Source organism: Manduca sexta, chromosome 28 (genome assembly GCF_014839805.1).
Source record: "Manduca sexta isolate Smith_Timp_Sample1 chromosome 28, JHU_Msex_v1.0, whole genome shotgun sequence".
In the NCBI taxonomy this organism is placed as follows: Eukaryota; Metazoa; Arthropoda; class Insecta; order Lepidoptera; family Sphingidae; genus Manduca; species Manduca sexta.
The window spans coordinates 18,145,104-18,170,455 of record NC_051142.1 but is presented as its reverse complement, the minus strand read 5'-3'; the positions used below and the strand labels follow the sequence as shown (position 1 = coordinate 18,170,455).

Here is a 25,352-nt window from a genome sequence, read left to right as displayed (position 1 = left end):
AACACTACGTGGACGGCCAGATCTTTTCTGTCACAAACAGAGGAGGTCTCATTGTACCTATTAATAGCCCGGTACACAAACATTTTACTAATACCAAGTGTATGGAGAGTTTTAAAAATTGCATTTGGCTCCATACCTACTTTGTGTAATGCTATCACAGCGATTCGGTTCTCTTTATCACCCCACACCATTTTAATATCGCAAAATATTTTACAATGTATTGGCGCCAAAATGAGAAAACACAATGAACAATCGTATAAAAATGACAGATTCGAAATTCAAATGTAATATTTTTTTATAATTAAGTGTAACAGTATTTATGGCCAGACTAAGTATAATCTTATTAATATAACCGGAAGATCGCGTAGCACAGCGGTGAGCACGATAGAGACCCTAGCCTAGCTAACCTGTCCATCTATGTCAACTAAGATGAAAGGTGCTTTAAATATTACAGTGTACATATAAAGCGGTCTGTGTAAATAAACCCTAGTCAGAATAAAACCTAAATCAGAATATAATTTGTTTTTAAAATAGGAAATCTCGGACAAGGCGTCAAACAGGGTGTTGGTTTTGGATTCAACCAAGGTGTCGGAAAAGGCATTAGGACGGGAGTCGGACAGGTAAGATTTTTCTGATACCTTAGACATATTTAACACAATATGTTTATAGCACGAGCACGTGGCTCGCGTGGTGTTGGGTGAACCCGACCGTCCTAATAATCCCACAAATCCAGAAGTTTTATGCGCCGTTGTGTATAAAAGAAAATGAATTATGATCAAAAAGGAACGGGGATTGTTTATTGCTATAAAATGCCTTCCACAATTCCTCATGTGTGGGCGAATCATCTTCCTTTGACAATTTTATTACTCGGACTATATTGTACCTCCTGATGTGATGCAGGTATTTATTAAGGGTAAAGTAATGAAATAGACGGCGAGAAAACTTCGGGCAAATTTTATTTTAACCTTAAACGGTTAAACCTGCGTCAGACCCCGGGCAAAGTTGTAATCATATACTCTTTTCATCTAATTTTATTATTATTAAATTGTTAGTTTCTTTGTGTCACCTACACCTATCTTAGTATAATGCAGGGTTGACGCCGCATATGTTGTATATCCGCCACTCTAAAATTATAAAAGAAACTAACGCCATTAACCAACAATACAACCGTTAACTAGAATTTATCTTAACAGGTGACCATCGATGGTACTAGAGTAAATCAAGGTTTCGGAGGCTTTGGACAAGACCAGGGTTTCGACCAATCCACTCTTCAGGGAGTCCAGACCAGCAAGGGCGTTGGAGTTCAGACGGGCACTGGTTACGGCGTCAGACAGGAAGGCGGTATCGGCATCTCACAAGGTAGTGGTCTCGGAGTTCGCCAGGGCACTGGATTCGGTCTCAACCAGGGCGGTGGTGTTGGAGTGAGGCAAGGAAGTGGACTGGGCGGAAGACAAGGTGCTGGAAGCGGCCTCGGAGTTCGGCAGGGAGGTGGTTTTGGAGCCACTCAGGCTGGAGGCTTCGGTACAAATCAAGGCGGTGGCTTAGGGCTCAATCAAGGTGGTATAGGTGGAGTAAGACAAGGTGCGGGCGTCGCTGGCAGCCAAGGAGGGCTTGGGGTAAGACAGGGAGGCGGCGTAGGGATTAATCAGGGCAGTGGTCTCGGAGTGGCTCAGGGGGGAGCCGGAGTGAGACAAGGCTCCGGTCTTGGCATTAGTCAAGGTAGTGGCCTGGGGGCTACCCAGGGGAGTGGTTTCGGCGTAAGACAAGGCGCAGGATTCGGTGCTAGTCAAGGCAACGCATTAGGAGTTGCCCAAGTTGGCGGACTCGGCGGAAGACAAGGCTTTGGTACTCAAGGCTCCAATGTTGCCAACAGCCAAGGATTTGGGGCCCGAGGCGCTGGATCTGGTATCGGTCAAGGAAGTTTAGGCAGCCAAGCAGGGGGATTCGGTGCCCAAGGCGGCCTTGGTGCTCGTCAAGTGGGCTTTGGTGGTCAAGTTGCCGGAGCCGGAGGATTTGGTGGGCAAGGTGCCAGAGCCGGAGGATTTGGTGGCCAAGGAGCCGGAGCCGGAGCCGGAGGCTTCAGAGGACAAGGAGCGGGTGCGGGAGGATTTGCTAGCCAAGGAGCCGGTGCCGGAGGTTTTGCTAGCCAAGGGGCGGGTGCCGGAGGTTTCGCTGGCCAAGGAGCGGGAGCCGGTGGATTTACCGGGCGAGGGGCGGGAGCCGGAGGTTTTGCAGGCCAAGGATCCGGAGCAGGAGGTTTTGCTGGCCAAGGGGCGGGAGCTGGAGGGTTCGCAAATCAAGGAGCGGGAGCTGGAGGGTTCACAGGTCGAGGGGCGAGTGCGGGAGGATTTGCAGGCCAAGGAGCAGGAGCGGGAGGGTTCGCAGGCCGTGGTGCAAGTGCTGGTGGGTTCTCTAGCCAAGGGCTGGGAGCTGGGGGAATTAGTGGGCAAAGAGCGGGTGCTGGAGGTTTCACAGGCCAAGGCGCAGGAGCTGGAGGGTTTGCTGGCCAGAGCGCTGGAGCAGGAGGGTTTGGGGGTCAAGGAATAGGTGCCGGAGGGTTCGGAGGGCAAGCAGCGGGGGCTGGAGCCTTCGGAGCTCAAGGAGCGGGGGCTGTAGGGTTCCGAGGCCAAGGAAGCCAAGGATTCAACCAGGGTGGCAGCTTAGGCGCTAACCAAGGGGGTGCTGGCGTAAGACAGGGCGGAGGATTCGGGGCATCCCAGGGCCAAGGATTTGGACTCAACCAAGGTATGTACAAGCAGCTGAATTCGACGCACACACCGACGAATCCACCACCCAGCGACCACAACACTCACTACACGTAAGTCAGACCCCGAACAGATGCAGAACATCAGCACTGAACCACAGACCACGGTACGCACCACACGTGCATTTCATGACACTGTCTATATCTTCAATCATTTTGGCCGCCTTGAAATTACCCCACTTTGACACGCTATCATATTGTAGCAAGTCAATCGATTTCTGACGCGGCACAGAAGATTGGAGAATACTTTACATTGTATATACTATATATTGTACATATTTACTGCCATAAATTGTAATTGTTATTACATTAACTATGGACATTGACTAACGATTAGTTGCAAGAAATCCTTTTTATGCTTCATAACTTCTTAGTTGTTGTAACATCACATAAAATAGTTTACGAAATATCGGTGCAAGATGATTCCTGCAACTAATTGTTACAACTCTAAACCAAAAATTATTTTAAAAGCAATATTACTCTTTCTCGAAATTCAATTATAATCTAGGTGATTTTTAACCGGCAGATAAATTTTATTGGATTTGAAAATGAATTTGACTATTTGACAGTGTCTTTCTACAGAGAAAATAATATTAAATCATAATAACAAAGATTATCTGATGAAACTTATCTGACAATTCTTAAAAATCGATTCTAGTGAGTATAAAGTTACAAAATTTCAAAGACAAAAATCATTTTAAAAAGATCCCTACATGTTTTATTTTTGATAAGTACCATTGTCGTTTTCTATAGTAAAATATAACTGCCTGGAACAGATAATACTAAATCATTTGTAACTTTTACTATCAAAAAAATCTGGCGCAATTTTTGTATAAATAATTCAGTATTAAAACAATGATGATTTATTATAAAAATTCTTAAAGTTAAAAATCACTGATAATATACTTAGGTAACAATCCTGTAGAAAAGCAAAAATCAATTTTCCACGAAAAATCCCAAAACGTTTATCTAATAATTCCCATCTCGCAGGATTTGGAACCGGCGTGAGGTACCAAACTGGACAACGTTTGGTCCAAGGTGTTGGCCAAAAGGAGGTCGGAGGAGGAATCTACACCATCAACCAGGGCGGATTCGGAGTGGAGAATGAATACAGCGAGTCCACATACAGAGTGTTCCTCCAACGTTACTCTGGTTCTGGCCAATGTGGATTGTTGAAAGTGAGTAACTTTATCCAAACACTGTCCAAGTATTCCATTATTTCTGCTATCTAGTAGTTGGCGTCTATTTCCTCTTCCTATGATTGTACAAGAAGCCCAATATAAACCTTTATTCTGGCTAACCAGAGGCCTGTCAGCTCATTCTGCTGGTCGTGTTAGTGTTTACAGACGGTGGTAATTTTATCATCATGATTCCTCCGCATTCTTTTTGCTTCTTAACCGCTTAAATAGCCTCTATTGTAATTAACAATGATAATGACCATTATACAGCATGTCCCAAAAATGAAAATGTTTACATACTGAGTTAATTAGATGTATACCTTGTAGATAGAAGATTACAAATATAAATGTTTGGAAAGACTTAATTACTACCTCGTTAGCCATAAATTAATCATTAATTAATGAAAATTATGCAAACACATTCATCTTTACAGATGAGGCTGATAGGTTATTACCCTATAAAAGGCCGAACCAAATATTAAACATTAGGTGTGTAAAAAACAGCCAGCTGTTTGAGGTCTCATGTTCGATGCCCAGATCAGTAGTTAAATGGCAATAGGCTCGCACCCTATTATGGTACTTTCTAGTTTATTTTATAGCCTGGAAAGAGCGCCCGCCGCACTGTCATTGTCACTGTCCACTTTGTCCTTAACTTTTGAAAATGGGCGCTGAACTCCCATCGGCTATCTAATATCAATCCTAAATACTTCATGGTGTTGCCGATGGGAATCCGCACCCCCTCCACTACGATGTGGGCACCAGCCGGTGGCCCCTGCCGAGGCCCGTGAAAGCAGATGGCCTCGGTCTTCTCAAAGGCCACCTTCAGACCTAAACGCCTAATGCGGCTCACTATATGACCGGTGCCCACCGCCGCCAGGATCGCGGCGCCCTGGAAAATCTTAGACGTCGCCGTGACCAACGTGTCATCCACGTTCATCACGTTACGAGACTCGTTCTTTATATATTCTCATGATAATGCCGGCATTTCAGTGCTATTGAGTGGTGTTGCTACCATTAGACATAATTCATTAAAAAAATGTTCACCCACTCAACCTTCGCGTTTTCACGACAATACGTAATTAATATTTTCTTTCAGCCCCAAAAACCATACGGAAACCGCAACGAGCTCGAGGTGGACTTCGCTGAGATCCCCTGGCAAGCGATGGTGCTACTGCAGACGAACAGGAGCCTGCTGTGCGGCGGTGTCATCACCAGGCCTGAGGTGGTCATCACTTCCGCTTCCTGCGTTGATGGGTAATTTTTATTTACTAACTTTTGCACGTGACTCCGCTTCGTCAAGTTGTTGTTCAAAGTCCCGCTATATATTTCTCCGGAATAAAAAGTCGCCTATATCCATCCCTGGATCTCAAACTAAGTTTATACTAAATTTTATCGATATTGGTCCAGTTTAACCGTGAAACCCAAACGGACTGAAAGAGTAATTATCACATTTATAATATTAGTATCGATATGGATTACAATGTTTAGTGATACAGTGCAATATAATATTGTGTAAATACGTACCTCGATGATACTCTTGATACCATGGTATTGCTTACAAAATTGTGAAGCTGTCGGATTTCATTTCGAAGTACGAAGTAAGATTTAGAATGAAAAGTTCAGTACAACAATCGCATTAAAACAAGACTGCATGATGCTATTAAGAGTGCTATGCGCTGTGTAATATCTGTATTACAATAAAGTAAACTGATAGCTGTTGTTGCGCTTACAATCAAATAAGCAGTTTACTCCTCTCGTGATTTGGTTTAAGTACAATTTCTATTTTCTAAATATCTATGAAATGAATAGAAATAATAAGTTAGATTAACTAACGGCCATTTGATAGCGATCCCAATGTTAATCTTTGATCTAAAGCCGAGAATAAACCAATCATCATACGTCATGATAAATACGTTGTTCTGATTGGTCAATTTCTGCGATAGATCGAAAAAAGAGGTTGGAGTCGATTATTGAAAACGATGAGTTGCATCGTCATTATTTTAAACTAGCTGACCCGACCTACGTTGTCCCGTCTTAACTATGAATTTGCAGCGCGCATTCTGTCAATCGCTCACAGTTATTTCAAACAATTGACAGTTAAGTATATAAAATTTATATTTTCGTTAAGTTTTCTTAAATTTTCTAATTTTCCGCGCAATTATTTAAATTTTTTCTTCCATAAGAACCTTCTCCTGACAATAACAAACACAACAAAAAAAATTTGTGAAATTGGCCCAGCCGTTCACGCGTGATGGCATGACCAAGGGAAATAGGGATTAATTTATATATATATATATATATATAAACATATTTTAAATATTCATGACTATGTGGTCATTATTGTAAATAAATTTTAATGGAACGTGTTTAATGCAAATAATATCTAAGAACCGGATCAAAATGGTGAAATAGTTTTCTTTTATTTAACTATCGACGTAGTTATAATGCAAAAACAACATAATTACAATAATATCAAATGTCACTTCGGCAGAATCTAATGTCTTTTAGTGTGCATGGAGGAATTAAATAGTAATTTATTTGAAAAATAAAAAAGAAAGAGAGCATATTGTATCTAAATGTCAACTATATAGTTTATAAAGTTTATTTTTGAATTCGCATATTTATGGAATTACTAGCTTTTGTATGCGGCTTTGTCCTCGTAAAAGTTATTCGGGGATAAAATTTGCGCTACATGCCTACCTGGGATGAAAATTGGACTATGTCCCTCCCAGGCTCTCAAACCATCTCCAAACCAAACATCGAAATCAGTTCGATTGTCCAACCATGAAAGCATAACAAATAGACAGAGTTACTTTTGCGTTTATAAGTATGGCAATATGAATAAGTAAACCTACTTACATCTTTTCCTAATATTATACATAACGACAATTGACATTGACAATCGACACAATTATGCCGGCCTGTTGGAACCGGATACACAAACAGATCGCGGAACAAGATACACTTACGTGGACAAGTATGGAGTTTTAAAACCTTGTGTACGGTGGTCGCTATCCAGGCGGATATAAATTATATGCTACCACGAGCAAGGGTTGTATAGTTGCAACCAGACCACACATTTTCGCCACGTATGTTCCGTCCCATGGTGTGACATAGTAGGAGCTACGTGTGTTTTAAAATCCAAACACCTTCGCAATTTTCTAAGACCAATAATCCTCTGTTTGACAGGCTTGACGCCAAGAACGTCCTCATCAAAGGAGGCGAATGGAAACTTGGAATCGACGACGAGCCCCTTCCATTCCAAATCGTCCAGGTCAAGACCATCATCCGCCACCCTGAGTACCAGAGAGGCAGCCTGAAATACGACGTGGCCATCCTCGTCCTAGCAGAGAACCTCAGATTTGCCAACAACATCCAGCCGATCTGCCTGCCGAGCCAGTCTGATACCTTGGACGCGTTCTATAACGGCGCTGGCGAATGCATTGTCTCTGGATGGGGCAAGACTGTTCTGCAGGGTGAGTTTTGTTTTAAATTTATTTCGTACGTTGGGGTAATACCGGATCACTGGGTAATGCCGGATTACGGGTAATATCGTTGTTTCAAGATGACTACTAAACTGTAACTAAAACTAATATATTGACAAACGATTATAGTCAGTTAAAAAATTGCACTTTGGAGTATGTTGTGTATTAAGAAATATTGTCACCTGTCACCCGATATTAGCCCAGTGCACCCTGGCATGGCAAATTCCACTGCATCTAATCGTACAAGCAGTAGCGACATTAAAATAAAAATTAATGTAATGTTAAGAATTATGAAAAAAGCCACGGTTGTTAAGAGGTACTTACATCATAATTTTAAGTTTTCTTTTTATATTTTAATCCAATTTGGATTTAGACTCACCTTGAAGCTCAGTCAGATGTCTATTAGTCTATTCATTTGTTGGATGTCATAACTTATCTCTCTCTCATGAATGACAAACGTAAATGCATTCTTACGCAATTATAATAGAGTTGTTATTTGCGTGTTAAATTGTCACATATCAAATATTAATATTACAACACAATGTAACACCTACCCCAATGCATTAAAGTCGACAATTGCTTAAAAATACATTTCGACAGATTTCTCTACGTAGTTACGCATCTTAACATATTTATGCAAAAATATGTATTTATTTACATATTATTTATTTTGCGCAACTTTGGGGTCAGATTTAATATTGTTCAATTTACGTATGTAAGGAACCTATATCCTGAACTTCCATACTTTTGTTTATAGTGGGTCATGGGTGAGTCACTGAGCTAGTCCACTTTGTTTGTTTTTGCCGCTAAGCAACACAGATACTGCTACGTCGTTGAAGGACATTCAAGTCAGAGTAATTGCTGGATATGATGATTTGACATCAAACGTGTCAATATGAGCGCAATGTTAAACAGTGATTCATAGACATTTTTACTGTTTATAGACAGTTATATCGGGTATAGCTACTCTCTTTAGTCGGATCAGTTATTGCTAGCAAAGATTTGGACTTTCCTACTCTCCCACCCACCACTACAACTTCTGTAAACCAGGATCAGCAGTGGCATTGTATGACACCGAGCGGTGAAGCTCGGCGAGTCTCAGGGAAAAACTAATCTGACTTTATCCCACAACGAAATTAATCAAATAGAAAGAGAGAGAAGGAAATATTAATTGTTCACTTCTCTCCATAGCAAAGCAGAAGATAAAATAATAAACAGGAGGCATTTTAAACTCAAGGATAGGGAAGTTTACAACTAAAAAAGTCAGTTATTACTAGCTTTATTTATTATTTAACTATCTGCCTAAACAGTTATACGCAAGGATGGTACCTTTGTGGAGGCACAGAGTGCCCTTAAAGGAAATTTCAATAATATAAAAAAATTACATTAAAAAGTACAGGAAGGGACGGTGATACAAAAAATTGTGGACTTACACCTTTCGAGAATCAGCATGCCCCAAAAAAAGAAGACAAATATGCCTAGTTATACCTATACGTAAACGCGGGCTAGAATTGCCTCGCTATTACGCATTTTCAGACGGGATACCTACATAAGCAACAATTACGTACCTAGAATTATTGCTAGCTATAATTGTTCCGTGTAAATGAGACTCGTACTTTTTCTGAATTTCTGCTTTTCCTTGCTTAATCCCATTATATTAACGGTCGTCTATATCCTTATTTTTTTGCTAGTAACATCGATTCCGAGGCATCATTCTCATCGGAGTCTCTTCAAGTTGTTGACATACGTGTTGAAGTCGGCCATTGCTTCATATTACGAAAATATTTTTTAGGATCAATAAGTTCCAGAAATTCCTTGTAAACAAAATTCCACCCTTTTATCTTTGATTTAACCTTATTTGGTTCCACAAAAGTCTGAGTTTTTTATGTAGGTTTCTTATTTAGTTTCTCAAAAGTTTCAAGAATCCAAAGGTTAGTGATAAATATCGCTCAGGAATATAAAATAGCCTTCGGTCCAGGGTATACTGCTAATTGTCGAGAGAAGTCGCGTGATGTTATGTAAGTGATGCGGCGAAACCAGCGGCCGACCCGAACGAAAGTGCGAATATCTCGATTTTTTTGTAGGTCAGTGTCGTGGCTGTATGGTCGGCAGAAAAAATTATGTAAACATTAATAACATCATGCCTTTTTCCCCTTTTCAGGGGTAGACATTTCGCCATCTCTGATAGGTTAAGTGTAATAGGTGAGAAACTACATTTACCAAACACGAATCGAGACTTCGAGTTAATACTGAGCAGAAAAACCCAATATCAATAATATAATAGCAATATATATGTCTAATAATCAAGTTTTGTCTGAACGGGGATTGATTGAGGTAGTAGGTACCGCTGTTTTACATAGGTGAACAGAATCAAAAGAAAGAATGTCCATTCAAGGACCCCAAATAGTGTTTTTAGAAAACATTATTTATGGAAGTCTTCGTCTATGTTTTGGATAAATCTGGGCAAAATTAATTCTTAAAAACTACCAAACATCTTTAGAATCTTTATTAATATATTTTTCCTGTGGCTCCATCCGCGTGAAAAAGATTTTTCGGGGTAAATATTTTGCCGGGATAAAAGCCTAAAAAACTCAGTAATGTAGCTTCCTACTGTTAAAAAAACTGTTTAATTAATAATTCCTAAGATTCGCGCATTCAAACAAACTTTAGCTTTATATAGTAGTATAAATAAAATTACTAATCATATTATATGAATCCCCCTGTAACTTCCTTAATATAGCATTCTTCAACAGAATCGTCTTAAAATAATGATCTAAACGTAATAAAAATGCCATAAAGTTAAACTGGATATCCCAGATACATTGTAGTGGCAAGGCCACGCCGGCGGGTACCGATTTGCATACAAATAACTTGGGTTTCCTTATTTGGCTTTTATGGTCTAATGGACGTCAGCTAACACATTGACAGACTTTGTACAGTAAAAAAACTCTTTATACAACTAAATTAAGTACAATTTGCATTGATTCTATTATGATACCCAACACGAAATTACACAAGTTGTAAATTTTTCGAATTATTCACCAACCGAGTAGCGGAAACTTATTAATAAACTAATTAATAGTTGATTATTTGCTCCGATGGTATACCATTTCGGGTAGGCGTGATTAAAATCTTAGCAGTGGAAGAGGTTCGTGACCAGCTCAACTCATTATTTGCCGCATTTGGCACTGTGAGGTTATGAATTCGACACCTAGCATAGACAGTTAGAAGTTGTTTTAGATGCTACTCACACAAATTGCCGGGCATTTAATGCCAGATGAGACCATAGGCTCGTTACCACAAGATGAATACGCTCTCCATACTCCACTTCTGCTTACCTCCAAAAAAAAACATGAGTTTATATTTTGACTTTTCCTGCTGACCGTACATTAACCGGTCCCAACGTCCAATTCACACTACACGCATAACATTACGTGTGGGCCATCGTTACACAACACGCCATGTATGTGTTAAGAAAGTTACTACTTCCTAAAACACCATCCTGCCGTGGAAGCTTGCGCCAGGCGAGTTTCGAAGTAGCCAGGTCAATAGGGGCTACCAAATGTTGTAGCTGACTGGATTGCGAACTAGCATTTTACAATCCGACCCGACCCGACAAAACCTATAGGTATTATTACTATGTATAAACAGATACAAGTATCCAACCCCCAACAAACAAAGATTAGGCAAGTTTATTTTGGGGACATCGTTATATCTATTTCTGACAAGTATACAATTATATTAATATTTTTATTGGTGGTATGATATATAACTGCCCGAATAGCGACCACCGTACAATTATGTTAATAGTGTTACAATTCGCCATAGTGGCCCACGTAAGTGTGTCGCGTTCCAGGATCAGCCTGTGTATATCCGGTTCTAACAGGCCGGCATAATTATGTCGACTGCCGAGGGATAATCATCTTTTATCAGTCGACATTCCATTGGACCCCACTACACTTACCATCAGGTGCAGTGGAGTCACTTTGTTCCCCTATAAAAATAATCCAAGTTAAGATACCAAGTTAAATATACTGCCTCGGTGGCGTAGTTGTATTGCATGTCCGGTACAATAGCGCTCTGAGGTCCTGGGTTCGAATCCCGGGTCGGGCAAAGTGATATTTGGGTTTTTCTGCTCAGTATCAGCCCGAAGTCTGGAATTTGTGCCCGATATGGCGATAGGCTCGCCCCCTATCACATCATGGGACGGAACATACTTGGCGGAAAGTGGGTGCCCTAGTTGCGCCTCTGCATACCCCTTCGGGGATAAATGCGTGATGTTATGTAAGATACCAAGTTAAACCTGTATAGACATCTCTGCCCGGGAAACTCTATCAAAATAAACATTGTAACATCTGCCAGGAAATCTGCAGCGACCCCGAGTCAAATAGATTTGTCCTTAGCTAGCGTTTATGAAATTTACATACAACATGTTGGTATTTTTATGACTTACGTATGATGTCAGAGTAAATATCCAAGTCATACTGAGTCACAGCACAGAGAAATGCTCTATGATCTTCTATGTATTTGACTCAATATTTCATATTTACATCCATTTTAATCAATTTATAATTTAAATGGACACATATACAGTCGCGCTTTTTTCCCCAAACGGGTGGACAACTAGCACACCCACTTTAGGCCGTGTGTATTCCGTCCCATGATGTGATAGAGGGCAAGCCTATCGTTATATCGGCCACAAATTTCGGACTACAGGCTGATACTGAGTACAAAAACCCAATAGGACATTGTCCCATCGGAGATCGACCACGAAACCTCAGATCTGCAGTTGTACTGTAATGCACATACGCCACAGAGGCAGTCATAATTTAATTGCCTTTATAACAAAAGACATAGCTAAATCTTCTCGAATTTCAAGTGCGAACTTTCCAACACCTGCTCTCGAAACTTGTAGCGTCCACAGCTTTGTCTTGAATGAAATTTCTGGACTCATTCGCTGCACCCTACAGTCTTGCTCATAAAAGTGTATTATCATAGATTTTTACTAACATAATATTCCATTATGTTCAAAGTAATGTACGCCTAGGTATCATCTTCGTTTGTATTCATTATAAATTCCCAATTGTACCTATTGATATTCGAATCTACGACCTTACTAACTATCTGTTGCTCCGTACTGTAACTATAATATATGATCAAACGAACTTACCAAGTGAAGTTCGATCGATATTATATGAGTACGCTTCATTCGAAGATATAAAAAACAGGTAGTACTTTCATCCTGCTGGCAACTCGCACGGTAAAAAGAAGGAAACAGTATTGTTGATTTCCGGGAGAAGTGGAGAGGGTAGCTGTAGCCGGTCACTGCTCCGTGAACGCCATCATTCTTTAGAGAAAACTGTCAAAATTTTCGTATTTGGGTATAGGGTCGGGTGGGTGTTTATATCTTCGAATGAAGCGTACTCATATAATATCGATCGAACTTCACTTGGTAAGTTCGTTTGATCATATATTATATTTCGTCGCTTCATTCTTCGATATAAAAAACAGGTAGATGTTTAGAGTTGAAAATTTTGTTCGTGTAAATTATAGGTAAAAAAGATAATTTTAAAAGAAAATCCTTGAAACAAATCACTTTATTTTCTTTCTAAACTTAGGCTAATATACATTACATGTAACTTATTCTATTACAATGCTAATTCTTACATATTTGGCATTAGAACTGAACTGGCAAAATCTTCCGTAACTAGCATCGGACGATGATAGAATTTTGCGAAAGTCTGAGACCTGTTGGTCCAGCCGGCAGCTTTTCTAATAGTATCTAAGGAAAGGCCGGATGCACGCGCTGCAGATGTAGCGGCGTGTCTCGTGCTGTGCGCACTAAACATAGACACATCAATTCCACTCAATTCTAGTACCTGCTTTATCCATCTGCTAATTGTCTGAGCAGTTGCACATCTGTGCGGTCGCTTGTACGTTATTAAAAGATTATTTTTGTTGAAAGGTCTAATATCTTTTGTACAAAAAATATAATCTTCAATGACTGTAGCGGGGCAGATTGCCTTATTCTCACTAAAATAAGGTAAGACTAATACTGGTTGCTCGCGCCCTGCCGCGGAAGTTTTAATTGGACTAGAAATACCTATTTTGACACCGCTGCAGTTAATTACTATATCTTCTAATTTAATTGAGGCTAATGTCTGTACTCTATGAGCTGTGCACAGCGCCAAAAGAATGACTATCTTCTTACTCAGTTGTTCTATTGACAGTTCTCTATTGGGTACCCATTTAGCCACAAAATTTAAAACTAGCTGTGGGTCCCAGGTATAACTATATTTAGGCATGGCGGGTCTTAGTTTATAAGCCCCTTTGAGAAGACGTTTGATTTGCTCATCACAAGTTACATTGCCTAATAAAAGGGAAAGAGCTGAGCGGTGACAGTTCAAAGTCCCGTATGCAGCGCCTTTCTTAAATTGTTCAGTTAGAAATAACATAACATTTGAAACGGTACAGATATATGGATCATAGTTATGTATCTGAGAAAATTGCCACCATAATTTATAAGTACCATTGTATTGCATTAGTGTGTTCTTGGAGAGGGATGCCATGACTAGGTCGAGCGCCGAAATCGGTGTACCTCTGGATTCAAAAGCTTTCCTGATAACACTGCTGCAGCCAGGGTAAACTGTCTGGGCGGCTGAGGTGTCCTGAAATATGACAAAGTGCAAATTGAATTGTAGGGAAGATAAATAACTTCTGATTGAAGTATCTTTTGAAGTAGGGGAAACCAGGGTTGAGACGGCCAATGAGGAAATACTAGGATACCTTTTGCTTCGTCTCTGATTATTTTTTGTATACATTTCAATACGAGTGAAAAAGGTGGAAATGCATAGAAGTACATAGATTTCCAATTCAAAGTAAATGCGTCAACAGTCATGGCATCTGGATCTGGTTTCCATGACACGTACTTTTTGCATTTAGCATTTGTACGAGAAGCGAAAAGGTCTATTGTCGGTTTACCAAAAGCAGTTACAACCTTTTGAAATTGAGAGTTAGAAAGATTCAATTCTATATCTGCATTCACTTTCCTAGATTCTTGGTCGGCTTCATAGTTATCTTTCGTATTTATATATGAAGCAAACAACCATATGTTTCGCATTTCGCACCATTGCCATATAGTTTTTGTCAATTCCGTTAAATGAGGAAACTGAATTCCTCCCATCCTATTTATATAACTGACTGCTGTTGTATTGTCAATACGTAACAGAATATTGCAACTGTTGTGGTCCCGAGCAAAGCATTTTAATCCAAAGAAGGCTGCGAGTAACTCAAAATAATTTATGTGAAAGTTGTTCTCACTTTTCTTCCAACCCCCGTTTACGCGTTTATTATTGCAAAAAGCACCCCAACCTGTTCTTGATGCATCAGAAAAAATTTCTATAATAAAATTGGGTTCTGTTAAAGAATTTGATGTGCACAAAATATTATCTTTCCACCAATATAAGTCTGGTAAAATAATACTAGAAGGCTTAAATTTTGCTGCGTATGTGCCATATTTTATAAGCGCTAAATATTTTTGTCTTTCTAATATTTTGGTATAAAGCCAGCCGTATTTTACGGCTGGGCAAGCCGATGTAAGAACCCCTATTAACTGAGCAAAGTCTCTAATAGTGCAAGTCGGTAGTCTTGAAAATTTTTGTACCAGTTGTCGTATTTTGTTACGCTTGTCCCTTGGTAAGGATATTGTCATATGTACAGAGTCGTATAAAAAACCTAGAAATTTACAATTTTGTTTAGGTTCTATCTGGCTCTTATCAAAGTTGACTATAAATCCTAAACACTTGAGTAATCTAAGTGTATCAGTAACATTTTCTTTGCAATGATCGTAAGAGTCTCCAAGGCATAACCAATCGTCAAGATAAATCACGGATTGAAATCCGCGGCGCCTTTGATATGACACAACCTCTTTCATGATTTTTGTGAACGTTCGGGGCGCTGACGATAAACCATAAGGCATAGCATTAAATTCATAAGTACATTTTATAAAATTTTCTGCCTCGAATTCAAATCTTAAATATTTACGGTGAAATCTACTTATAGGTACAAGTAAATATGATTCTTTAAGATCTATAGTGGCCATAAAACTACTTTGTGTTATCATTTTTGAAGCAGTTCTGTGGTCCTCCATTTTAAAATGTGTATTGGAAATGAATTTATTTAATTGTTTAAGGTTAAGTATAAATCTATGACTTCCGTTAGGTTTCGGTGCTAAAAATATGTTTGATATAAATTGGTCCGCTTTAGGTATACATTTCCTAATGGCGCCTAATTCTATTAAACTGTGAATGGCTGTAGTCATTAACGATTTTTCTTTAATAGAAAAAGAATTACGAGGAATATAACGTTGTTCCACTTTACTTGCAAAAGGTATAGTATATCCGTTACGGATCCAATTTAGAATAACTTCGTTATCCGTTACGGCGAGCCAACATTTATAAAAATAATGCAATCTACCCGCATGTACCTGTGTTACTGCCTCGCAGGGACACGCTTGTTCGAACTCGCCCTCGCCGATGATCGTTTCGGGTGCGTCGGTAGCGGCGCCGGTGGTGGCCGGCGGTAATGTTGTTGTGCCGTCGTTCTGTATGTGGATGTGTGCCCCCCCCCGTTTTGACGGCGGATAACGAGGAGGCACTGACCAGTTTCCCTGGTTCTGAAAACGAGTAACTGTCGACGAAGATGATTTAGGGTTAGTCACTTTTTTGATTTGAAGCCCTTGTTTCTCGATCGCTTTTGAAGCTCTTATTTTTTCTGGTAATTTATTACCAAATAATGTTTCATCTCTGTCTTGGTCTTGTATAAGAGAGAGAAACGCTTTATCTAGTCCCGGCGTGACTAATTTCGTTCGTACCTGGGTTTCGTTAAAATGCAGGTCCGTAAGTAGCCGGCAACCATCGGATAACATTTTCGTAACTTGTACCTTATCATCACAGGTAAGAAGCAAAGACATGGCTTTATTGATAGCTGCTATACCCAAACCTAGTTGGTCTTGTTTAGCCTGAAGTTTCTTGTCACGATTCCTCACTAAATCTGTGACGGCTGCGGATATTTCCGCATTTAAGGTAGGCGCTTTTAAAAGTTTACAGTTATCGGGGATCGTGTATTCTTTAAGAAGTTTCGTCTTAGCCTCAGCTTGAATACCTTTTTTGAGTATAGGTAGCCAACGTTGCGCCAAACTTGTATGGATATCTGGTCCATAAATCGGGGTATCATCAGTAGGGTCACCCAAAGCCTCCAAAAGCTGTGGATCTAGTTCAGGAACTGGCATCGCAATTACCTCTGGAGAAACTTCGTCAGGCAATAAATCCTCCGGCACCTCCTCGAGCGTGGTCCCAGACGCATGCTGCGATGTTGATGGTAGCGGGTCCACGATTTGTCGTTCGTTATCTAAACGAATAAAATACAACATCATGTATTTTTTATTTTCATTTTTGGGGTAGTTGAAAAACATCTTATTAGATACTTAGAATATTAATTATTCTAATAATATAACGCCTTCGTGTTGACCCGCAGTCAAACCTCCAGGCTTATTTTTCTTAGCGTCATGCTTACCCATCGTGGTAACCCGCAGTTACCCTCCAAGGAAGCTTACAGACGCTGAACATTATATCATATTGCAATGTGATTTATACTAATACTTCACTTCACTTAACGCAATGTACACGTTTTATAACTTACCTGAATTTTTGTCAGACTCGGATGACGACTGTGACCGTGTGCGATGACGCTTTTTTCGTTCCAACTTGCGAATTTTTGAATTATAATATTTAATTTTTTCTTCAGCACTCCGTTTAGGCATATTGTAATACCCGTGGTCGTTGCCGCGCACGAAAAAAGAATGATGGCGTTCACGGAGCAGTGACCGGCTACAGCTACCCTCTCCACTTCTCCCGGAAATCAACAATACTGTTTCCTTCTTTTTACCGTGCGAGTTGCCAGCAGGATGAAAGTACTACCTGTTTTTTATATCGAAGAATGAAGCGACGAAATATAATAGAGTATTTTACTATATTGAGGCATAGCAATGATATCTATAATGATTTATGAGTGAACAGGTTGTTTGATGATTTTTTACCGAATTTGATAGTCCTTTCTGTGTTACATTTTACATGATGTAAATTTTCGATAAACGTAATAAAAAATATGAGTAAAGTAGCCTATTAGACTTAACATGTTTTATCTCATGGTGATATTCCCATTACAATATCAGTTGCCACACAGTGCTTTACGATTGAAAATTCAGGAAGAGTTGTCACCTTTTATACCTATAAAAGTACACTTACCAGGCGAGCAACTTGCTCCTCTTCTCATTGGAAGAATAATCTTATAATATAGTTATTTTTTCAACCAAAATGCACCATACAGTAATTGTAATAAGGTACAAATAGTATAGTTTAATTAAAGACAACGTCTCTCAAGCGATGCAAGTATACTGATCTGTATCATGGCCTACGCAAACAATTGTTAGATTTATCGAAAGTACGAGCAAAGCGGCACACTACAGCTGATGTTAAGTGAAGTAAAGCCCAAAGACAATGTCGACGAAGGATAAAAACATACCCGGACAGTCGGCATAATTGTGCCGGCCTGCTTAGTTACTTCATACTTCGCTAGAAGGAATCTATATTATACGTGCCGACGATATTATTGTTACTTACTATCGACACGTTTTTGTAAAGTATACTTACAGTTTCCGACTGCTTTGGTTTTACGGCACGACTGAAGCTCGTCATTACTTGGTAAAGCGTGGATTGTTTAGTCTCTTATTAGTTAAACCGGCTAATGAACGCGACTCGAAGTTAAAACTGCTATGGCGACTTTTTCCCTGTATGTGTCTATGTACAATATACATCGGGTAACCTCTTCTTTACGTTCGTTGCGGTGTAAAACACGACCTTGACAAATTTCGTGTTTATTAACAATATATCGTGAAGTGACGAAGGAATGCAAACGTGGTCTCTTGCAACTGCTATGTCGTAAGATTTATCGTTGACTAGCTTTTGCACCCGACTATGCTTGGGTGAGAGGCTTTTCCCAAAATATAATATTTTGAATATAAATAATTTAAAACTCACGGAAAATGTAGAGTTTCATTAGTTTTTATATTGTATTGGTTCTGTAGATGGAATTTACTCCTTACAGAGTTACAAGTTGGATTAGGCAGCGTGCCTTTAATCAACAGACAAAGCAAACCACGTCATTAGTTTACGAAGCTGTATAGAGGTCTAAATCAAAACGCATTGCCACCTTCTAGAACTGACCAAAAAGAATGTAATCACTAAGTTCAGGAATAAAAATGTACTATTTTTCCCCACAGCCCATCTCCAAGGCAGCATTATGCACGCCCTGAACGTCTCTCTGGTCAACCCTGGCGAGTGCCAAGCCAAGCTGTCGTCGGACTACCCGCATCTCTTGGAGCAGTACGACCAAGACAGCTGCGTGTGTGGCCAGCCCACTAACCCTCTCAACAACATCTGTAAAGTAAGTTTTGGGTTGACTCCTGTGTGCTTTTTATAGTGAATAAATAAGGAAAGCGATAAGATTAGTGGAAACATAGTGAGATAAGATTATTGTCCACAATCTTCAGAGGCTTAATTTATTTTAGAAATATAAATCAGCAATTTTCTAAAAATCTTAACACTCACTGACTCATAGACAACGCATAACTAAATCAGGCTGGTCTAAATGCTTAAAATTTTGTAATGTTTAACTCAGACGAGCATTAAATAAAGACTTTGATGATTCCGCTTTCAAAAGGCACACAACGGAGCAAAAGAAAGTCATTTATACCGTAAAACGTCATTAATACATATAATATTAATTTCATCTACAGGTGGATATCGGAAGCGCTCTCGCCTGCACCACAGGTGACTCCCACTTCGTTCTCCGTGGAGTATACTCTTGGGATTCCGGTAAGCACATCCACTATTATAAATTTACTATTTATTAATTATTTTTATGTATTAATTAGTTGTGATCCTGTGATGTAAGACGATTAACCAAAATAGTGATATTTGATGTAAGAAACCCTCTGTACACATTGATAAATCATAAAAACCATTCGCCTTCGCCAATACCTGTAATTCTTTACTTTGTCACTTTCTTTGAAATTATTTCTTGCTCGTTAACTGTTATAATATAAGAACCAAATCCCTTCTTTGTTAACAAGCGGTGACCGTTGTCGATCGTCTTATCCCTGTTTTATAAAAGATACAAATACTATAACTGTCCTTTTTCATTTTCAGGCTGTCAAATCGGCAACCAGATCGCTGGTTTCTACAAATTCGACATCGAATGGTACGAGTGGGCTATTGGGTTGATCGAGAGCGTTCGTTTCGCCAAATACACCAAGGTGACCGTGGGCAAGGTCGGCACAGTGTCCACAGTAAAGACCACGCAGTATACCACCGGCGTTAAAACCACTGGAGTCAAAGAGATCTCCAATGTAGGTGGTTCCGGCAAGATTGGACAATTCTCTCAAGTTACTGGACAAGCACAAAAAGGCGCCGTCGGACAAATTGGAATTGGCGGTCAAACTGTAACAAAAGTCAGTCAAGGTTTTGGACAAGCACAGACTGGTGGCGTCGGACAAATCGGAATTGGCGGTCAGACTGTAACAAAAGTCAGTCAAGGTTTTGGACAAGCACAAAAAGGCGGCGTCGGACAAATCGGAATTGGCGGCCAAGGACAATTTGGTATCACTGGTCAGACTGTCACAAAAGTTAGTCAAGGCTTTGGACAAACACAGACTGGTGGCGTCGGACAAATCGAAACTGGCGGTCAAGGACAATTTGGTGTCAATGGTCAGACTGTCACAAAAGTTAGTCAAGGCTTTGGACAAACACAGACTGGTGGCGTCGGACAAATCGAAACTGGCGGTCAAGGACAATTTGGTGTCACTGGTCAGTCTGTCACAAAAGTTAGTCAAGGTTTTGGACAAGCACAGACTGGTGGCGTCGGACAAATCGAAACTGGCGGTCAGACTGTAACAAAGGTCAATCAAGGTTTTGGACAAGCACAAAAAGGCGGTATCGGACAATTCGGAATTGGCAGTCAAGGACAATTTGGTGTCACTGGTCAGACTATCACAAAAGTTAGTCAAGGCTTTGGACAAGCACAGACTGGTGGCGTCGGACAAATCGAAACTGGCGGTCAGACTGTAACAAAGGTCAGTCAAGGTTTTGGACAAGCACAAAAAGGCGGTGTCGGACAATTTGGAATTGGCAGTCAAGGACAATTTGGTGTCACTGGTCAGACTGTCACAAAAGTTAGTCAAAGCTTTGGACAAACACAAACAGGAGGCGTCGGACAATCTGGACAAGCTGGAATTAGCGGCGTTGGAAAATTTGGCTTGGCTGGCCAGGGTGTCACAAAAGTCATTCAAGGCTTTGGACAAGCACAAACAGGCAGTATCGGACAAGTTGGACAGTTAGGAGCCGGTGAGGCGTCCCAATTTGGAGGCGTCAGCCAATTCTCAAAACAAACTAAATACAGCACAGGCAGGTTGGACTTGGGCCTGGAAAACAAGTCTCCCGTTACCAAGACAGTGACCACCACGTACACATCGAGTGGTAAGATTACTGGAGGGAAAGGAACTGGATCCAGCCAAGACGCTGGCAAACTTATAACAAACGGTTTTGGGCAGTTTTCTCAAGTTGGCGGTGGCAGTTCTGAACAATTTAGTCAGTTTAGTACAGGAGGAGTTAAAGGAGTCGGTGGTGCAGGTGGCGCCGGATTTAGTCAAATCTCACAAGGACTTGGAGGTAAAGCCACTGGCCAAGGTTTTGGACAATTTAGCCAATTCGGATCAGGAAAAATCACTGAAGGAAGCCTGAATTTCGGCACTGAGTTCAAACCAATTACAAACAGTTTTAGCGCAACATATTCCGAAAAGAAAGTGTTCCAAACCGAGCCTAAAATTATTACCTACACCACCAAACCGGAGATTGTAACGTTTACTACGAAACCGGAAATTGTAACCTTTACTACCAAACCAGAATATTTTACATATACGACGAAACCTGAGATAGTCACCTTCACCACCAAACCTGAATACTTCACATTTACAACCAAACCCAAATTAGTAACATATACCACCAAGCCCCAATACATTACTTACCAGACATCAGACACCATCAGCAGCCCTCAGGTCGTAGCTCCAGAGGTCTCCTTCAATCCCTCATTCACGGATGTAGTGGGCAAGCACAAACACAACGCGCAATGCAAATGTCTCGAAGGCAAACAGTAATTTTTTAACTTTCTAAATTGGTAACACAATGGAGTAGACGTGCCATAAACTAAAAAGAACAGTACAAAGGACTCCAGTTCCTAAGTTACCGTAACTTACCTTTTTTATCTTTTTATCAACGAACGAATATTTTTTTGTATTTATAATATCTGTAAATAGGTAGTTTTAATTACTGGATTTTTATGTATCTTTTTTTAGTTCGCTAAAATACTGCCACGTTTTAAAAAGTATTATTTTCTATTCTGTTCTTTCGCTTATAAGAGAAAAAAAAATGTTTTTTATAAGAAAATTACGATTAGACATTTGACCATTTCGACTTCGATTATGCCGAAATGGTCGACTTTCTAATTTAATTGGTATTTTTTTAAATATATATACATAAATAAATATAAGATGTTTTTTATGAATACAATAAGTAATGTATGTATCACGTATTATTTTTCTAATTATCACAATAATTAGGATTTTAATAATTGAAATAAATCGATCTTTCACAAATAAAACTCGTGTATTTATTTACTACGTCTGTGCATTTCTTCGTCTTTTCCTATCCTCTCCTTTCCGAAAATATTCCGAAATATATCCAGGAAGCAACGAACAACTTTTCCCTACAATAAACTACATCTAAAAATGCTGGTTTGCGGCTGCCTTCATGACGTAGACGTATTGCGTGGACCGCACGAGCACCGCTAGGATGTCTTAGGTTCAAGCCACGTGTCAAGCAAAACCGTTCGAATTGATAAAATATAAATAACAAATAGTTACATAAGATATAAAACCAATTTTAGTAAAACTCAATATTAATTAAAAGATTGTTCGCTAACTTCGGCTGTTTTGGAAGTTTTTTTTTTTAATAACTGTCAGGTGGTGCTAACATTAAAAAGAGTTATTAAGTCTTTATTTTTTCATTGTGGTAAGCAATACATTGGAGAGGTTTAAGACCCTCTCGGAGCAAACGGCCTTGAGCCTTCGTTGAATACATAATGCAATGATTTACAAATAATTTATTTAAAAATCAAATTCAGGTCTTATAGAAAACTTTCAATTATGAAATAAATGACGCAAAATCCACATTATAAAAATTAAGAAATTACCAAAGTAAAAAATTCACATAATGTAAAAATATTATGATGATATTTTTTCTTTATATGTTTAAAAATTACGAGTAGATAGCTTCTAAAAAAATAGTTAGCACGCCGTTTTACTAGGGTAAATAAAGATTTCTTATGTTTACGCGAATGTTAGACATTGAAATTAAACTAATTTTCGGATTCTATCGCGGTGCTAGTATTTTATTTTCTCCCGACGTTTCGAAGACTTTGCAGCCTTCATGGTCACGGGGAGGACTCCCCGTGACCATGAACCAAATAAAATACTAGCACCGCGATAGAATCCGAAAATTAGTTTAATTTCAAGGGTAAATAAACCTTATTAGTAATATTGATTAAGAAAGACAGATTGCTAAGTAATCGTATTATTAAGCTTCTTGTATTAGGCTTAGATCAATAAAATTGATCCAAGATATTTTCATTTCTTCTTATTGTATATTAGGCTTTAGAAACTGTGACATTTAATGGTATTGTAATAGTTTAAAATAATTAATTCATTATTTACGTTTAACAGTCTAAAATGGCGACTGAGTGCTGAGATTAGTCAAATTATAAGTTTGTACCGTGAAATTTTTATGTGGTTATAACTGATAGTTTATATCTAACTGTAATAAGTAGCGGCAACAAGGTTCAGCCCACTTACTTCTTCCACTTACTTACTTACATGATTTTTTCGTCCCGTGCAATAAATACATTATTGTTCATACTTTTATTATAAATTAACATGCAAAGTCAATATAAAAGTTAAGTAAAATGTCAACTCATAATCAGAAAATAGGCAATAGGTAGACTAAGAGTCTTCTAGTTCTCAGAACAAGAACAAGCATAGAAGGAATCTAAATTACGCTCATATACTTATCCTATTTTTTCAAATAGGCCAAAACCGTTGAAAAGAACGAGACAAATATTATGTTGCTAAGGTCGGCTTGCGTACACTTTAAAATAATCAAATGGTTACCTTTGGTCCTCTTTATGATGCCGAATTAAAAAGCAAATAAAATGTCAAATGTTCCAACTTGCCAATCTTAAAACAATGTCACAAACGCGCTCACACAATTTAGTTACGTTATACTTCAGCGCGTACTTTTCTAAAGTGGCTACATGTTGTGTAAAATTATTGTTGTTAATTTTAATAAATACACAGTGCTGTTTAAGTAAAATATAGCCCTAGGAACAAGCAATGGCCTGCGTTATTGTGGGGTGTAAATCTCGTAAAATGTTCAGTTTCATTTTCTCGTAAAGAAAATGAAACTGAAATCATCAGCTTCCATCGGTGAGTAAACAAAAAACCTAATATGTTTGCTTAAACCCTGTACATAAGTGCAAAAAGTGTTATTAATTACACTTTATTATGCTCTAGTCATATTATAATCTGCTGTTGGCCATTCGATCCAGTCATTATTAAGTATTTTTCATTTTTACCAATTTACGTAGTCGTGTTCAATAGTGTTGTGCTGAATATTCTTTCGATAACATAAATGTTGCTATATTGTAGTTTACTATTTTGCATAAATTGCCTTTTACTTTCAATATAGGTGTAGTGGTAAAAGCCACTTGAAAACCGTGCGCGAAGGCTGGGGTCGAGGAAACTATCTGATTTTCATAGTGTGTTTCATACAATGTGTTTCATTGCAGATTCCCTACAGATGATGCTATGAGGCAAAAATGGATCGTTGCCATAGCTCGTCCCAATTGGTATTGGAAAAAACAGCACCGTGTTTGCTCTAAGCATTTCGACAAAGTTTTATTAACATTGAAATAAGTTATCAAACATATGTGACATGAATGATACCGCTGTGTTTTAATTTACTGTCCCATTTTAGTAGCTTCTGTCAAATCCCATCTCTTGGGTATCTTTTAATGCTCTAAGAAAGTCAGAAAAGAACAGAAGGCGTACTGGCTTTCTCCTAGACGAAATTCCGGCCGATTTCTTTTTTGTTACATACTGCGGTTTCCATTCCTTCCGAAACATTTTCTTAATTTAATAATTTAAATGCTAAACCATTTTTGTGTGAATGGCATTTCGGAAGGCATGGAAACTGCTGTAAATAGCAAATGAAAATTGGATAAAATTTAGTTCGAAGAAAGGCGGTAGTTCTATAGTTTATTGTAATTTAACAGCTTCTTAACGAGTGCTTTCATATACCCAGACCTCATTTGGTACTTGAATACCAAATCAGGGTTTTGATATCTTTTTTTAGCCTTTAACTAAAATAGCAATTTGCAACGATTTGTAGTTGACTGACCGAAAAGTGTTTATTTTAGCAGGTCTGTGAATTTACCATAGCCGATAGACAAAGCATCTATCGATATCGATAAGATGTCAGAAGGGATCGCAACACAATTAAATTTCTTGCTGTTTAAGACACAGTACACTCAAATGTCATAGTGTTACTTCTATGCTTGTCATTGTTCTGAGTTCTAGTTCAAGGATTTTTGATTTATTATCAACCCAACAATCGAACCCAGCTCCATACTGCAATTCTTCTACGACCATATCTTGCAATCAGACCAAAGAGGCGAACCAAGCACAACCAAACGTCAAAA

General features: G+C 39.1%; 2 protein-coding genes across 3 annotated transcripts in view; one reads left to right on the top strand and one right to left on the bottom strand.

The window, feature by feature from the left end:
- Window positions 1–22,199, top strand: part of LOC115447927 — a 61,840-nt gene extending 39,641 nt beyond the window's left edge. The window contains exons 7-14 of one of the 2 annotated variants that reach the window (XM_030175230.2): window positions 535–620; window positions 1,194–1,359; window positions 3,755–3,942; window positions 5,039–5,196; window positions 7,132–7,418; window positions 18,766–18,929; window positions 19,282–19,360; window positions 19,694–22,199. In XM_030175230.2, the coding sequence (XP_030031090.2) occupies window positions 535–620; window positions 1,194–1,359; window positions 3,755–3,942; window positions 5,039–5,196; window positions 7,132–7,418; window positions 18,766–18,929; window positions 19,282–19,360; window positions 19,694–21,696 (3,131 nt within the window). In that variant the 3' untranslated portion in view covers window positions 21,697–22,199. Of the gene's footprint in view, window positions 1–534; window positions 621–1,193; window positions 2,746–3,754; window positions 3,943–5,038; window positions 5,197–7,131; window positions 7,419–18,765; window positions 18,930–19,281; window positions 19,361–19,693 lie in introns of both variants that reach the window. The other variant, XM_030175228.2, reaches the window with a different exon arrangement.
- On the bottom strand, window positions 12,805–17,573 carry LOC119190933. Its single transcript, XM_037444425.1, has 3 exons — window positions 17,127–17,573; window positions 15,913–16,835; window positions 12,805–14,095 (listed from the first exon to the last, which is right to left on the bottom strand). The coding sequence occupies exons 1-3, from the start codon at window positions 17,245–17,247 to the stop codon at window positions 13,091–13,093; spliced, it is 2,049 nt and encodes a 682-aa protein (XP_037300322.1). The 5' UTR covers window positions 17,248–17,573; the 3' UTR covers window positions 12,805–13,090.
- Window positions 22,200–25,352: the final 3,153 nt, after the last annotated feature.

Bases quoted from the DNA above. Each gene is read 5' to 3' on its own strand.
- LOC119190933 (XM_037444425.1), bottom strand. From the start codon at position 17,247: ATGCCTAAACGGAGTGCTGAAGAAAAAATTAAATATTATAATTCAAAA. The intron at 16,836-17,126 runs GTAAGTTATAAA...TTATTCGTTTAG, and splicing joins CGAGTCTGACAAAAATTCAG to ATAACGAACGACAAATCGTG. The intron at 14,096-15,912 runs GTACATGCGGGT...GTCATATTTCAG, and splicing joins CCTGCGAGGCAGTAACACAG to GACACCTCAGCCGCCCAGAC.